This window comes from Aphelocoma coerulescens, chromosome 4A (genome assembly GCF_041296385.1).
Source record: "Aphelocoma coerulescens isolate FSJ_1873_10779 chromosome 4A, UR_Acoe_1.0, whole genome shotgun sequence".
NCBI classification, from domain to species: domain Eukaryota; kingdom Metazoa; phylum Chordata; class Aves; order Passeriformes; family Corvidae; genus Aphelocoma; species Aphelocoma coerulescens.
In genome coordinates, this window is record NC_091018.1 from 14805567 (window position 1) to 14822580 (window position 17014).

A 17014-nucleotide genomic window follows, 5' to 3' on the forward strand; every position below is an offset into this window, starting at 1 on the left:
AACCAGCTGTAAAAGAGAACATTACCGTCTTTGGTTCACAGAATCCAAGGCCACCTTAAGATCCCAAATTGCTGTTGAAGGAGATTTGGGAAGATGTTTAATTAGCAGCTCAGATGATCTTCTGAACCAGCTTCCCGTGCACAGCAAGGTGCTCTGGTCTCATGCAGACATGCCCACAAGGCTGGCCCAGGGAAGGCTGGCCTAGGGAAAGCTGGCCTGGAGCAGGCTGGCAACACTGCTCCAGGCACTTCTGCCGTTCCATTTGGGTCAGGTACCAGATTATTTACTTGATGTCTTAAGCAACTTCTGCAGCTCAAACTCGGCTCATGCAGCCATCGCTGTCCTGCTGGCAGTGAGCTGCAGGCTGGCCAGGTGAAAGCTGCCCTCATTGCTTCTGCCTGAACCAGCGAATTCACAGAAAAAGGACAGTGGGGCAGGCATACCTTGACTCGTGCCCCAGTGGTAGCACCAGCTCACATCCAAGGGGCACATCCCACAGCTGCAGGGGGAACAGCAACTGCATGCTTCAGCCAGCTGGGTGATACCTGGGCTGCCTCAGCACTACACTCACCCAAAGAAAAATCCTTCTGACAAAACCGACCCAACCAAGCCATGCCTGTGATCACAGGGAGTGTGCAGCCCTGGCACCGTGCTTGCTCCCTGCCACAGCTCTGCTGGCCTCTGGAGAGGCAACACTGGGTGAGATCCAGGAGCAGAGCAATCACAACAAAGGCATGAAAGGAAGAGTACAAGGGAAAAACAAGGGTTGCAAACTTAAAAAAGACAACAGAAATGAAGAAAAACAGTGCCTGGAAGCCAGTGTCCAAGGAGCACAGAACAAGTTTGTACACAGGAAGCACTTACTGCTTGAATGGAAGTCATAGGAGTTGCTGGGCACGTGAGGGATTCCAGCCCTACTGAGGCAGTTCTGGACCTGCTGTGCCTCCATCACCTCCCAGACACCTGCCCAGTTTCCTTAGCTCTCCTGTCTCCTTAGCTTCGCCCTCCCTTTGGTCCCAGCCCGTCCCAGCCCATCCCGGCTCTCTCTCCCCTACCATTGCCTCCTCGTACTTTGGACCTCTTCACCTCTACACCCCGAGGTCTCTGGCTCTCCATGTGTGGCTGCAGCAGCACCACCCGTGCAGCCGGGCCAGCCGGTGCTGCAGAGCAGCTCCGCTGGTGCTGGCAGTGCCGGTCCGTCTCCTCCCAGGATCCAGCAGGATGAATGCACAAACAAACAAGCTACATGACCGACACAGCTGTGCTCCAAAAGGAAATGACCACTAGATGTTATTGCATAACCCTTCTGAATAATGAACATGTATTTCTTGAAAATACATGCCACCTAATTCCCTCGGCATTGCAAACATGTACCACAGGATGGTAATTTAAGTTAATCAAGCCCTAAGCCCCATGCAAAGTTTAACAGTTTGCTTTGCTACGGTTTGGGGAGCAGATGGCAAAGCACTCAATGGCTCATTTTTTGCCATTTTTGTACAAAGGGCTGTACCTGTTTCTGTTCCAGGCAGGAATGCCAACAAATGGATGCTTGCTGGACAAGCTGGCCACTGAATACCCTGAAATAACATACACGTAGATGCTCCACAGGGAGGTCTTGTGGGCAGCCAGAATTGGTCATTTCCTGGCTAGTTTGCCATTACTGCCATTCTTAGATATGATAAAATTAAAGCTACAGGCTGGCATAAGACTCTTTGTAAGTAATCCAGGTCTTATCTGCAGAAGTACCCACATCCACAGTCAGTTCCATGCAGACAAGTAGTACGGGTTTTCTTACACAACAACAACACTTGATGCTGTTGCTGTAGCTCACAGTATTTCTACGTACACTGTCTTCCAAATGGCTCCGAACTGTACCTAGCCTGGCACCAGAAACCAGTCTGAGGGTATCATTTGGATTTCAAACTACCTCTGTCAACAGTCACTGTAATGTTCTATTTCTGGCTAGGTTGTGGGCTGGGGGAGAGAAGAACTGACAAGGGGAAAATAGAAATTTGTAGACAATGTGTAAGGCCAAAATGATTTTAAAGAAAGGGCAATTCAGATTGCCTATGTCAAGCTTTTTCTAGGTATGCAGAGAGGATGGGAAGCGAGGGGGTGAGCAATAAACAGTTCATCCTGAGACATTAAACATTTTCATAATTTATAACCAGCAGAAAACACACATCTATCCTCCAAAACAGGGAGCTCAGCCCCCAGCACGCAGTCAGTGGTGGTGTGTATGGGGGGTGTACTTACACTAATTGACTGGGCCATCGCCGTGGCTGCCCCAAGCATTTCTGGAAGTAGCATTCCTACAGCAGCACTGAGCAGAAATGCTTCACGTTTATTAACTTGTTGGTTTTGATTGTTGGATTGGCTCTCCATTCCCAAGGCTCTCAGATTTATTCTTTTAGCTTAACTCTGCAAAGTAATCAAATCACTCCGTTACAGCTGACAGACTGTGGGAGCCCTGAAGGGGAGGGGAGAGCAGCATCAGAAGAAACATCTACATTTTCTCTTACATCCTTCACACTTGCCCTAAACTTCAGATTTGACTCATCTACATCTCTGGAATTCAAGAATATTGAACTTTAACTGACATGGGAAGTTATTTGAAGATGCAGGACTTTCACTTGAAATTAAGTTTGATCTACCTCCTGGGATCAGGGAACAAGATTCATGTCTCATAAGCACTGAAAAGCCCAAATGCACTCTCACTCTGCTTCAAGTCAAACACAAGTGTTGCTGCAACCAAGAAAACACCTTTCCAATGCTATTTAAATTCAAACCAACCAATCCATATCTAAGAAGAGAAGATGAGATGGAAGATTCAAACATGCGTTTGTGCCCTTCCATCAAATGTGTAGAATAGGTAAGAACAGGAAGACAAAAGAGATGGCTCAGAGAGCCAAGATTAATATGGAAATGGAGGAAAAGGGCATGCCTTGGGCTGGATTCTGTCTGTGTCTCTTCTGTACAATTTATTTTCAGCTTTATGCAATGCAGTATTAGAAAATGCTTAGCACACAACCCTTGATGTGGAGGACAAAGAGAATTTTTTTGATTTAGACAAATTCCAATGTCCTTGTCTAATGTTACCCAATGCAAAATTAGAAAGAAATTAATGCTTGCTTGGTCATGTGTTTTTAAAAATAATTTGAATGACCCACTGCTTAAAGTATGGACAGGGTCCTCTGTTATTAAAATCCAAACAAAGTCGGTACTCAAACTGACAGGGTAAAGCTTGAAGAAAATCCCCCAATGGGTTTCTTTAATAGAGAAAAACAAACAAAAAAATTCATGAAGTCTGTGAACAAACAGTCTTACAGAGTTTGGGCTTAATGCACCAACAATGTCAGGCATTTCAATGCAGTAGCATCAAACTAGATATTTACTGCTTGGTAGTGAGTAACCCTTTGAAAAGGGAGGAACAAAAATTCCTTTTTAATGAGTCACCATTTGACAGTCAGAGATCAAAACCTTTTGCCTGTTTTTCTGACTAGAAGATTGTATAAACTTGGGTTTTTCTCAGTCTCTGTGACTTTATTTAAATCAACACAATTAATTAAGAAAATAAGTAAGTTAAGGTAACAGAAAAAGTGAAGTCCTTTAAAGTACCCAACCACCAGCATGACCTACTGGGTTACTGAAGTATCAGATACATTCAGCAATTATTTCCTTATATAAACTTGGACTTGTGAAAATCCTAGTAAGTTTTTAAGTAACTAGTCAAAGCAAAGTGAAATTATACTCAGTATCCATCCTGATAAACACATGAAATAAGTGATACATAATTATTCTTAAACTAAGGCAAATGTTTACATACTAAAGGTTACATACTAATGCATGGGGAGAAAGCTTCTGGTGTGTGTGGAACTGTTAGAAATGTCTTTGTAAAATATTGACTTTCTTACCTTTGCTGAAAACTTAAGCCTATGAAGACCCATGACAGAGAATGAAGCATTAAAAAACATGCCTGAGGGTAGATGCCAGTTTTGTCTTTAAATAAGACCCTTACATGAAATTCTGAAGTTTCAGCAAAAAGAAAGACACTATAATGTCATATCGGGGGGAAAAATAAAAGTATCCACCTGAGTTGGCATTACAGCCAAAGCAAAGAAATAAAACTGTTGTTTACACTGAGGGGGGCTTACAGTAGGATATAACTGCCTTTATTTTGAATATAATTTCCAACTATTTGAAAGGACCCTAAAGAACTCAGCTGGTAACACGTACTGATGATTTATAAACTATTTAACTAGTTAAGGATACTTAGTGTGAAGGTAAAGGTAAAGCACCATCATTCCCATTTTACGATGAACAAGAACCTAGGAACTATTTACTCCGAAAATTGCCTCCAGCAACAGATACATACAGATATTCAGGCCCTTTGCAAAAAAAACTGTTGACAACTTTGAAATTAGAATAAGCATTACTCAGCCTTGGCTTGTTATATGAAAACTCATATCCACAAAAAATCCCACTTGCTCCATAGAGCTATCAAACCCTCCTGTGGAACTCTGACCAGTGAGAGCGTCTCCAAACCTGACTGTCAGCTCACTGAACCACCCCGTCCCTCACATCAGTCGATCTTAATTTATGTTCGATTTACTTGTAGATTGGAAGTAATTAGAGTAAATAATTACAGTAACTGGTTACAGTTTGGGAATTGAGAGAACTGAAGAAAGAATTCAGAGAAATAATCTGATCTACTACTGTAAAGAGAATCAATCATCACTCTCCTCCCATTAGTCTTTTTGGCAATCCTGTGTCACTGTTGTCACAAGCCTGGATAACGAAGCCACATTAATTCTCCTTTTGAGAAAGGAAATACAAGATGTGACTCTTTAACTGTGTCCTACCTGACCTTGGAGAATCTTTAGGGGAAGTTTCCCATCAAATGCACTTACAGTTTTTACTGAAGGAGAATTACTGAGTTGAGCCCATGCTTTGTAACTCAAATGCACGACACAAAAATATACAACCAGTCTTCTGTTTCCATTAGAAATAAACTATCAGTACATAACCAATGATTTTTCAGGTCCAACCTTACATAAGAAATTACACTTTCAAAGTCATTTTAACAAGCCTGGCTCATAGTTGATGTACACAGCACAGGATGCCAAGACAGCTACTGCACACTTCTGATGTAACAACAACAACTTTTAGCCACATTTTAGCTACATTTACCTAAACTGGAGATAGGCTGCATTTCCCAAGCCTAACCTTTCCAAAAGAAAAAGAACAACCGACACCTTTGTTGTAAATATCACAGAGCTGGAAAAGAAGAAAGTCATCCCATGTTTCGTAACAGGAGTGGACTCACTCCCTTCAAGAGAGCAGGCTGCTCTCAGCGCGAGCTGTGGCACTGCTGACGTCACTGTGAGCAGGGACAAGAGGACATACGGCCTTTTGTACTGTTCCCATGAAGCCACATGTTAAAAAAAAAAAAAAATCAAAAAATCAAAAATCAAAAATCATTATCCAGGCTGGAAGAAGCCCAAGCCATCATAAATGTTTGTTTATTGTGATTTGGCAGACCTTTTGAGAAAAAACAACAAACTACACTTAGATATGTAATCCTAAACCAAAATGTCAGATGGCAATCAAGTAGAAACCATGCCATTATTTTGAGGAAACCATGAATTATTTGGGGGAAACTTTTGCTGTGATGCTTATTTGAGTGTTTCTTTGTAAGTAGATATCACTTCTATTATTGTGGCTATAACTAACAAGTTAACAACACTATTTACACTAGTACTGTTGTATCATTAGAAACAACAAGATTATGTACTTTAATTCTAATGCCAGCACAATTATTTTAACACCAAGTGTGGCAGATCTGACTCTGTACCCCCTAAATTAATTTCAGAGTAGTGGCTAAATAAAATGACATACTTCTTTGTGCTTTTGTTATAACACACTCATGTGCAGCAAACTGTGAAGAAAATGTAGTAATTAGAGGTTAAATTAATCCCTGACAGACAGGCAGCTTAGGAAAGCTGGGCCCTCTTCAGAAAACAGAGCATAAAGCTTGCCAGTCTTTCAGAATTAGGCACAAAGAACAGGGAAGATTGGCAAGTCCCTCACCGCTGCGATCCAACCAAAGGGATGGAATGCTGAGAAGTCGGAGTAAGTCTTGGAGCAGCCAATACCACCAGGCAGATCTTGTGACAAATGTGATTTAGAGCTCCAAGGGATTGTTGCTGCAGCCGCTCAAACTGCCTGATCAGGATCAACCACTTGAAATTACAGACAGTCTTTTGCCCAGCAGAACAGGCTTCTAACCACCGTGTAATCCACCTCAAGACGTTAATAAAAGCGAACAATGGCATTGTATTTCACAACATAACTAGAAAGTTACCTTGCTGCTTCGGATTTTAATGCAGGTAATGGGTTTCATTGCCCTCAACAGAGTAAACGTGCTGGGTTACTCTGAAAGCAATAAGTAGGTTGGTCTGGGGTAGGTGTAACTCCCAAACCTGCTCAGGGTTTTGAGATACTTAATTCTAGAGCAAAAGAAACTCACACAGAAAAGAAAAACCATGCAAGAAGTAAGAGGCAGCCAGATCATGATGATGATATCCAGCAAGTATTTCTTTTGTGTGTTGTCAGCAGAGGTAAATGTTTTTTCAATCTCTCTAGCTGTGGCACATGAAAGTAGCCCAGTTTTACATCCATGCAAACACAGCCTGTTATCAACAGGGGGGTAACTGAAGGGCACCTGTTCTATGCTGTGTGAGAAGCATCCTGGTTCCTGTGCTGGCAAATCCTGGTGCAGGAATTGCAGAGGTGCCACTGCCTCCATTCCCACTAGACTGGTATCTCCCCTTCAAAGGTGGAAGGTGCCAGGAACAGGCTTGTCCCTGGGCTAATGCTGCTGCCACTCAAGAGATATCCAGACATGGGGTGACACACTCCCACTGTAACACCCGGCCCTGCAGAGGGAACCTTGATCCTGTCTGCACCAGGCTGAGCACCCAGCTGTCCCTCACCAAATGAGAAGGCACAACAGGCACCTGCAGTGGGATCACCCAGTAAGTAAAAAACCCAAAACCAAATGGAAAAAAAGCAAAATGCCTGTATTACAATTAAATTAGAAGTCAAGCAGGGGGCCTACAGCGATTGCAGATCCATGTGGGAGCGTATCAACACCACCAGCATTTCTGTACTACCCAGATCATCAATTATTAACAAATTAGGACATGCCTGATGGGGTACTTATGTAACACTCCTTTATCAATAAAACTGCCAAGTTCCTTGCAGGGAAAAGCTGCATGGATCTCAACAAGTCACAATATGACACCTTCCTCTGGCCAGGGCATCACAGTGACTTCTTGTCTCCCCCTCCTCAGCCTGGTCACCCATTCCCAAAGAGGACTTCTGGGCAGCCCAGCAGCCCCTGCCAGAGGCCCGGGGTGCATCCCAGCCTCCCGTGAGCAGCAGCCCTTTAATCAGGTCAGCGCTTATCAATGGCTCATTGTAGCGATGAGGCAGCGCTCCGAGTAAAGGCCCATATGAAATCCTGCATCCCGCTGCATCTCCCACGCCTGGGCCCCACTGGCTCTCCACTGGCCCCACGGATACAGCCTCCAGCCACACACTCCCTGGGCACAGCATGTGTCCCCCAGCCAGTCCAGCTGGCTAGTGGGTAGGGAGGGGAGGAAGGAAACCTACAGCTCTTTCCTCTGCTCTTCCCTTTGGGCTCAAGTGGTTCTCCACAGGAGCAAAGAGCCAGGTAAAATTCATCCATCAGAGACAATACACTGAGCCCTGCTTTGTGTCCACTTCACTTCCCCCATCAGGTGAGAGTGAGCAGGGTGGGGGCACACAACAATCCCCTGTCCATACTCAAGGGCCTGATCCTTGAGCCCATAATTCTCGGATCAAATCTGAACCTCATCCACTGCAAAATGAAAAAGGACTGCTAGGCTGGGCTCTGAAAGGTGAAAGCTGGGTGTACTCTCCTACCACCCAACCCAACAAACACCTTGCAGTTGCACACCAAGGCAAACAGCTCTGAAAGAGCTACTGCAACTTGGTAAGTAAATGCTGCACAAAATAAGTATTTTCTTCTTAAAGGAAAGTAATGACTTGGTAATACTTTTTCCTCTATTAAAAAAAATTTAAAATACAGTGAGAAGGGCTCCCAAGAGAAATAAGTACTCCTTCAAACTAATTTGCATTTGCAAGTTATCCTTCTCTGACTGCACTGCTCTCTAGTAGTGCAACTGGTGACTTCTAAAACCATGGAGTCACATCCTAAGAGCCACAAGCCCTGCTTATGCTGTCACCCTGAAATATATTTTCACTGTGAACAGGGCTAACAGGCCAGTCCACAGCAACTGCAATGAAAATATCTACCAGAAGACAAGGACATAAAGTGAAGTCTCTAAATGACAAAGACTTCAATTTTCTGTGCAAAGCACTAGCAGTAATAATACAGAACAAGGGAAGGAGACCGTGATACAAGCACAGACTGTTTTGCAAAGTTTCTCTTCAGCTGCTGGCAGCCCTGAAATGGGTTACAGAAAGTTACAACTGTGGTACTGATCACTGCCTGTTCTACAGGGCTGTTTTTTAAAAATTAAACAGAATTATTCTATTTCTATTTTCACTTAAAACAATATTCCACTATTTTCCAAAAGCCAGTCCAATCCTGAAACAACCCTAATGAGGGTACTACTAAACACCCAACCAGTTTCTTCACATATCTGTTCAGTGATTGCCTTTTCAAGGGTACCCCTTTTACGGGTGCACAACACAAAACTTATTACAAGCACACACTGGTATCGTGCACATTTGGCATTTTACAGCCGTGCTTTAAAGTTCCCCTTCAAAATTACTGGCAAGGAAGGAAGTTCGCATAATTTTAGCACTCAACATCTGAAAAAATAGAAATGTCCCAACTGCTCTTTGAGATGTATAAAAGAACAGTTGAAAAACTTACAGTTGACTGGTGCTACCTAGGTTACCCGTCAATGGCATTGAGACTGGTATATTATTAAGAGAGGTGTATGATGGGAATTGGTTTATTGTGCTGATCCATAGTAACCAACTCCTGTTCGTCCATCATTTATCTCTCTCACCAGCGACATATGGGTTTGTCTATTCACACTCTCAGCATTCTCTCTGCTCCAACAAACAGTCAGCCTTTTCTGCTGGGATAAGGAGATTTTTTAGTTACATCCATTATGTGCGTATCAACATTTATGGCAGGAAGATAATTGCCAAAGAGCTCAGGGGGATAAAAGCTCCCTCTTTATAACACAAACCCCCTTAAAAAATCAATATTGATATAAAACAGTTCAACGCAAAGCCTTGGCGTGTCTTCTGTTTCCTTCAGTTCAGAATGTTTTCTTTTGTTTTTTTAAACATAGCAAGTCAAACTGGAACATCAGGTAGAAAGCGTTCATAGCGAGTTACACCACTGCTTTTCCCACAGAGGATGATACAGCAGTGTACAATATTAATTGTTCCTCAAAGAAGTTTGCAGCAAATGTGTCAGATATAAAGAGGGCCCCTTGGAGAGGTGCCAGCACCATTTAAACTGATTTAGCTACCGTTATTTGGAGATCATACCAATTACTAATGAATCGTAACTTATAGTCACCTTCGCCTAAACGCTGAAAAACGCTGACACAGCCAGCATCAGGGAACAATGAAAACCTGGGGATTCTGCCCCTTTCCCTATTTCAGGAACTCAACCTTCTACTACTCCATCCCCCAGTTTGGATAAACCCATTTGTCACAGCTTCTACAAGATTTACTTCACTTTCCTATGGCTATGTACTCATAAAAGTTATTTTAAGGCGACTTTCATCAGAGTAGCAAGTGACATAGAACATTTATTGATTAAATGACTGGGAACCAGTGAGTTGCACTGTACTTAACCTACAGGACGACTTAAGGATTTTACTTACTGTTATTCTTGCCCTTGTGCTTCTTTCTGCCTCCCTAATTTTTGTCTCTCTCATGAAGCCCATTCGTAGGTCAATTCTTGTCCTACAGTCACACCCAGGCAGGTTACTGACCACTTAAGTCAGGGCAAGAGTGTCAGCCTGACACCTGGGATCATGAACTCTTCCAGTAAATCTTCCTGCACGTTCAGAAATCATCTAGCACAATAGCTCCCTAATCCCATTTTAAATCTCCAAATGCTACCACACTGTAACATTTACAACAGGGTCAGTAAAAACCCAAAACCAAAACCATTGTATTTATTAAACACTGCTGCCTGTGTTAAGAGGAAGTCATACAAAAGAAGTTTTTAAAAATATAACTGCCTCCTTTAATTACTAATCCCTCTCCAAACCCTTTAACAACTACTTTAGCTTTAAAAAAATCCAAGACACTTTACAGTTCAAAATACTTAGTTACAAGGGACCAGAAGCAAAGCCCGGTCAATATGTGTTTTTCTGATTTGGAAGTATTACTTAAAAGGACTAAAAATAGAGTTGAAAAACCATGCGAAATAAAGAGAAAACAAACAAACAAACCGAACCTCTGAAAATAAAAAGCTGAATTAAATTTGAGCTGCTCAATTGTGAACATTGAACAGCTTTTCACTCACTCGAGGGCTGTTAACTGCATGTTACCTGGCTTACAGTACAGACTATTTGTTTTTTATCCCTGAGCAACAGACTATTTCCTGGTTGAGTTTAAAAACTCTGTGACGTTCCAATATCAACCCACACATGTGTGTCACTGTCAACGTCAGTGGCAGGAAAACATTAGAAGTCACCCCCTGCTAATGCTTTCCTAACATGGAATTTCCTTGTACCTCGTCCCCCAGCCCACCTCCTCCTTCAGCTGAAAGCATCCTTCCCAAACTGCATTTTTTTTCTCTCTTCTAAACATATGGTAGGGAGAGAGAACTGAAAATGGGCAGTGCCAGCACTCGATCGCTGCTTTTTTAGGTGCTCGCGTGTAACTTACTCAAACTGCTCTCGCTGCCTTTCACTCGGCGAGCGCGGCCGCAGGGAAGAGCCCCCCTTGCGCGGGAGCTTCCCCCCTCTCCCCGAGGGGAGGGTTCCCCCCCGGGCACTACCGGTGCCTTTGCCACCGCCGTTCCGCCGGCACGCAGCTCCTCCCCGGGAACACACGGGGCACGTCCCGGGCAGCCCGGTGTGGGGGTGGCGGGGCCCCGCTGACCCGGGGATGCCGGTGCGCCGGGGGGAGCCTGGGGCGGGGAACAGCACCCTGCTGCCGGGACCGGCAGGTTCAAGGCCGTTCCGGCTCCCTGTCTCCCGGAGGCACCATATGGTCCATCTTGCACATCAGCAGCTTTATTTCCCCATCAGCTCGGCCCAGAGGGGGAGCTCCGGGAGCAGCAGCCACCCCCTGCCCCCCAGCCCCCCGGGGCACCGGCATTAGGCATTACCCGGGGATTACGGGGCTAAGTAGGGGAAGACTCGCGTTATATAACCGGGGGAGCGTTCCGCCCTCCCGGCTCTCCCACAGCCCGCCCTCCGCCCCAGCCGGGGCGGCCGCACGGCGGCGGGGGGGGAGCCCGGCGCCTCCGCCCCCGGCCCGCGGAAGGGGCCAGACGCAGTTAATCTCCCCGCTGGCGGGGCGGGGGAGGGACCGCGGGGTGCCCCCCGCTGTCCGAGGAGGAGGAGGAGGAAGGCTCTTCCAGGAGGCTCCCTGCAAGCGGCCGGTGCTCGCAGGGTTTATCGGCTTCCGACGGGACGAGGGGAGGCGGCCGCGCGTCCCCCGCACACCGCACCGGGGACCTGCCCGCCCGATCGCGGCGGCCGCGGCTCCGCGGCGCCTCCCGCCCCGCTCCCCGGCCCCGGGCTCCGCCGCCCCCCCGCCGGGAGCACCGTGGAAAACAAAAGCGGCCTTTTAATTTATTGTTCCGGGGGGGGTGGGGGGGGGGGCGGTGTGAAAGGAAATCAAAGCCCGTTTTCTTCCCAGAAACGGCCGTTCTCCCCGGGATCCCTCCGAGTCACCCTGGTGACAACCCCCCTCCAACCAAAGATGAACAAAAGCCGCGGTGCCCCCGGCCCCGGCGCTCCTCCGGGCCGAGCAACAGGCCAGGAGAGGCGTCGGAGGAGGGACCGGGAGGAGGGACCGGCTATTGACGGGGGAGAGGGGCAGCCCCTGCCTGGGGGGGACGTGGGACCGAGCCAGCAAGCGCCGTGTTTACCCTGCCATTGCTCTGAACCCCGATCTTAATCACAGCATAAGAAACCAAAACAGTTTAAAGCGTGAGTCAGCATGCGTTTTGTTCACGCGTTCTGTTCCGCACACACGGACGGTCCGGCAGCGAGCGGCGAAGGCACCGCGCCGGCAGCAGCGCCCGCACTCGGGGCTGCTCCCGCACACGCGCGCCCGCAGCTCGGGGCTCAGCGCCGCGCTCCACGCTCCCGTCAGGAATAACCCAGGGCTCCTTCGGGGCTCGGCCGAGCCTTTTGTTCACAATCCTGCCTATCGAACGTGCGCTTCAGGCTCCCAAAATAACCAGGCACGCGGCTGCCAACACAAATACCAGGAGTTATTAAAAAAATGATACTAGAGGGACCAGCACTAGCCCCTCCACGCGTGACACCCTCCCGGCGGAGTCCCCGGGCGATGACGGGTTTATCCTCCCCTGCCTGTCTGATCCAAGTTTAGCTGGAAATCCCCGGACGATGGCTGAGCCCGGCCGGCCGCACTGACACGGGAACCCGCGGGCTGGCGGCGCCGGGCGCACCGGTGGGTCCCCGCTCCCGCTCGCCCCCGACAGCATCCACCGCCTCTTCCCGCAGCATCGACCGCCTCTTCCCGCAGCCCAGCGCGTCACCACCCGAGCAATGACACAGAAACCCACGGAGCGTCCCTCGCTGCCGCGCACTGGCTGCCCCGCCGCCGTGCCCGGGACCGCACCGCACCGCAAATCACCTTCTTCACCACCATTTTAAAGCCCACGGACCCTCTCCCTCCTGCCCTCCTCTCCGTGGTCCGACCTCAGCTCTGACCATAACGGAGGGCGAAATTCCCCCCTCAAGTTTCTGCCCCCTTCCCTCCGGCGGCCCCGGCACACGGGACCCGCGGGCAGAACGAGCCCAAGGTGGGCACTTTCTTGAACCGCCCCTGCAAACTTTCCAGCCTGGCTGCGACCGTGCCGAGCCCGGCGAGCAACTGTTCGGAGGGTGTTTAAGTCCTTTTAAACCAGCTCCTACTTCCTCAGCCCATATCGATTTCAAATGCTACTTACTGGAATATGTGGCTCCATCCGTGGTGCTTCTACCCGCTGGGAAACCAGCAGCATCTTGGACTGGGGATCAACCGGCTTTTAGATCCACTTTGGCTGTATTGAGCAAACCCAGCGCCGCAGAGGACTCGCAGCCTGTTTTCTCCTTTTAGGTTCCAGACAAGTTCATCCTGGCGTTGCAGTTTGCTAATGATTCACTGTCTGTCTCGATCTGCTCACTACATTTCCATCAACCCACAGCTTCCTCACTTAGAAGGTGGAGTTTGTGGGGTTTAAGTTACTGATAGGCATATCTAAGTGCTGTGTCACTCAAAGAGGAGGAGACACACACACACACACTCACACACACAGACCGCACACTCACACACACGAACGGCTCCAGGCTTAAAGGGGAAGTAACACTTTCTTCTCTACAGAAACTGGACACCTCACAGATCCAAGGATTTAATTTTTTTTTTTTCCTCCGTTCATGAAGGCGAAAATTAACCAACCTACAGCCAAAATTTTAACACACAAATAGCTGCTTAGAATGTTTAGCACCTTCCTTGTAGAGCTTCAAGTTCATTTAGTACAAAGTTGGGTAGGTCAGAAAGCTACTGGCAATCAATAGATTTATTTTTCCTTCCAAATCAAAGTGCTCAAATCACTGAAAAGAGAGCCCAAAGCATGAAGTGTGAAGGTTTGAGTTATTCTTACAGAGTGTAGTTTCCTGTCCCTTTATGGCATATGATATTCAGCACTCTTAACACAAAAGGGTTAAACTCATCTCACACAGGTGAACCCAGGTTAGCAAGAAGGAAACAGCAGAGTTGTTTCATTTTCATCTTTTGTGCTATGTACATGTCTTTTTGAAGATAGACACAATTCCAAATAGAAAGCTCCCATAAAGCCACGCACTTCTCATATGACTATAAATGTGCTTGCTACAAGCTGCAACCCCTGAATACTAATTTTGATAGACCATCAACTGAAAGCTGAGAACCTATTCAGACCTCCTCTTGGACTGTGCAGAAAGAACTGGGAAGAGCAAGCTGCAGGCAGCTAGAAGAGCACACTGGGTCCACAAATAATTGCTGGTATAATTTAATTTTATTACCTTGCTAAATCACTACAATTGTCACTCCTGTCCTGATAGATTGGAGGTGCTAGAAACCCTGTCCCAGTACATTGACTCAATGGATGAGGTGTGGAAGACTTAGTAGCATTTGTAAGAAAATGTCTAGTTTTTAAAATCATTCCTGAAATAGTGATATTAGTAAATTATGTTCTGTAAAATTAGGAAGAAAGTTATTGGAATACAATCCCTTTACTGTAACCAAATACATAAAAGTGGAGCCAGAATCTGGCCTTGCTTTCCTGAAAGTTTTCCAGACAGCAATCACCTTCAACTTGGAGTAAACTTATAGACCTCCAAACCAATCTTTGTACCCTGAGCGAATAAATATTGGCAATATCAGTTAATCAACAGAGAAACATTGGTTTTCAGTTTTGCTGAAGCCTCTGGCTTGCCTGTGAGAGCTGTAACAATGGGCCTGCTTTCCTGAGCAGTATTTGTGGTATTTCAGTTTGCATTGTTTGGAAACTTATTGGTTTGCTTTTGCCTCCTATATTATTTTAAATTACTTTTATCTGTTTTGTCAACTGAAAATAAAGAAGCACAAAAATAATAAACTTTTGTGGGTGTAAACACCCTGAATTCTACAGCCTCTGAGGGCCAGATCTCAAAAGGCTTCAGTGTCTAAGGGGGTTGTATCAATATCTGATATTTGGGTTTGCTGGGCTGCCCAGACCAAGTCTACAACCCTGCCCAAAGTGCTGAGGCCCAAACACAGCATTAGGGCATCAGCACGGGATCTAAAAGAGCCAACATGCTGAGCAGGAGTCACCTAAAAGGAGCAGGCTCAGTGAAGATACACATTCATCATGCTTGAATTAAGCTCCACCTGGAAGGAGGTGCCACTGTCTGCCCAGTGTGCAATGCCAGAAACCCTCCCCTGAAGATACATGTGTATGTGGGCTCCCATCTTTCTCCCTGGAGAATTTTGGACAAAACCACTTATGGGTGGAACATGTGGGGCACACAGGGATTCACATACACTGTATCTGGACCTACTGACAACACCACAATCAGATGATTAACAGTGGGTCCATGTCAGTTTTTCTACACAGCACCTTCAGTGCACACCAGTTATTGTCAAGAAGTTTTGTCATTTATGACTCTTGCCAGACATCTGAAGCTCCTGACAGATGACAATACTTCCTAAGAACTGTCATTTGCTTTGTTCACTTTATAAAACTAGACCAAAGGCCTTCCCCAAAAGGAAGATGACATGGGTAGGGTGAATAGGAGTCCTGTCTGTGCCTGCTCTGCAGCAGGAATGATGCTGCTGCCTTTAGTTGCCAAGGGAATCTGCTTGCCAGGTAGTGGTTTGTGTTCTCCTCTGTAGGGAGGGGTGTGCTCTCAGAGGGAAATCAAAGCAAGACACTTTTAGCACTTAGTCCACTACAGAAATGTGGCAACATTTTCTTTTCTTAACCTGCTGGCTTAAGCTGTACAGGCTCTGGATGTCACTACAGCAGCTCAGTGCCAAGTGTCTCCATGCTGCCAAACCTGGTGCACTGGGCTGATCAGCCTGTGTGGTATGTGCTGGGATGCTCAACAGTGGCAAGGACAGCTTTGGGTGTGCTCAGAAGCCTAATTTCAGGCAGTGTGAGCATTTAACAAATCCCTTGCAGAGATCACTAATTTTCAGCGATGGGTAATGGCTAAGCAGGGGATTTCAGGGCTGCAATTTTGATCTTTGGTGATTAAATTATGAGCCCTTTCTTTTGGCATATTTACTCTAGCTGACCTGGGGGAATCCCTGGCTGCTCTGGAATCAATAACAAAACTTTCACCGGCTTCTTCAGGGCAGTATTTCATCTTCCCAGGTTAGGCTTACCCAAAGCATTTGCAGACTACCTTATTACTGTGCTTCTGTTCTATTTTGAAAAAGTGACTTGTAGGATTCTGCAGAAAAGATGTGATTCTAATGGCATCCAGGCTGCTATGGCTATGAGGCTTGACAAAACATATCCTAGGACCTCAAATGCTTTCCCCAATACTGGGCATCAAATCTGGGCCTGACTGGCTGTGATTAATCACATTCTTTATCAATTTTACACTAGTTGGTCACATTTAATTTAGCATCTTTAATATCCACAGAAAACATAGTTTGCTTTGTTCTGTTATAACACTGCATCATTTCTTTCCACATGGAGATGTCTTATTCAAGACAAGAGTCTGAGAGCTGAGAAATTATAACGATCTGAAAAATAAAAAATGGATGAGAAGAGTGCCTTGAACCAAAACAAAACTCAAAAAACATAATGAACCAAAAATATCCCAAACAAGACCAATGTTTTTCCTTTACTCCACAGTTTTAAGAAAGCAGTATCTTTCCACCTAAGGAGAACAGTTAGCTGGAAAGCTGCAATATGCTAAATAACTGCCCAAAGTTGCATTCACCAAGCAAAAGGATCACACACTCAGACACAGCCTTGATGGGTTGTGTCAGCAACAGGCACTGCCAGTGTAAGATGGCCAAGGGATAGAAAAAAGGTTTGCATCTTCCAGGCTGGTGTGAACTAAACATGCTAAAACTGAGCATCCAGGCAACCATGATGCTGGGACTCTGTTCTCCCAGGAGAACTGTGCCTGACTTCCAGCTGGCCTCTGGTGTTCCTGGCATCAGAAAGCACAACAGGAGTCTGAGCAAACAAGGGCTGCCCCACAGCACGTCTTGTATGCTGAAGGGAAGCAGCAACTGAGAAGCA

General features: G+C 46.3%; 1 protein-coding gene across 6 annotated transcripts in view; it reads right to left on the reverse strand.

Moving 5' to 3' along the window:
• Nucleotides 1–17014, reverse strand: part of MAMLD1 (mastermind like domain containing 1) — a 253349-nt gene that overhangs the window by 68598 nt on the left and 167737 nt on the right. For 3 of the 6 annotated variants that reach the window (XM_069015449.1, XM_069015448.1, XM_069015443.1), the window contains exon 1: nucleotides 13202–13850. The exons of the other annotated variants lie outside the window; for them this stretch is intronic. In XM_069015449.1, coding sequence (XP_068871550.1) covers nucleotides 13202–13255 — 54 coding nt within the window. In that variant the 5' untranslated portion in view covers nucleotides 13256–13850. Of the gene's footprint in view, nucleotides 1–13201; nucleotides 13851–17014 lie in introns of those variants that run through there. 6 annotated transcript variants of the gene reach the window in all.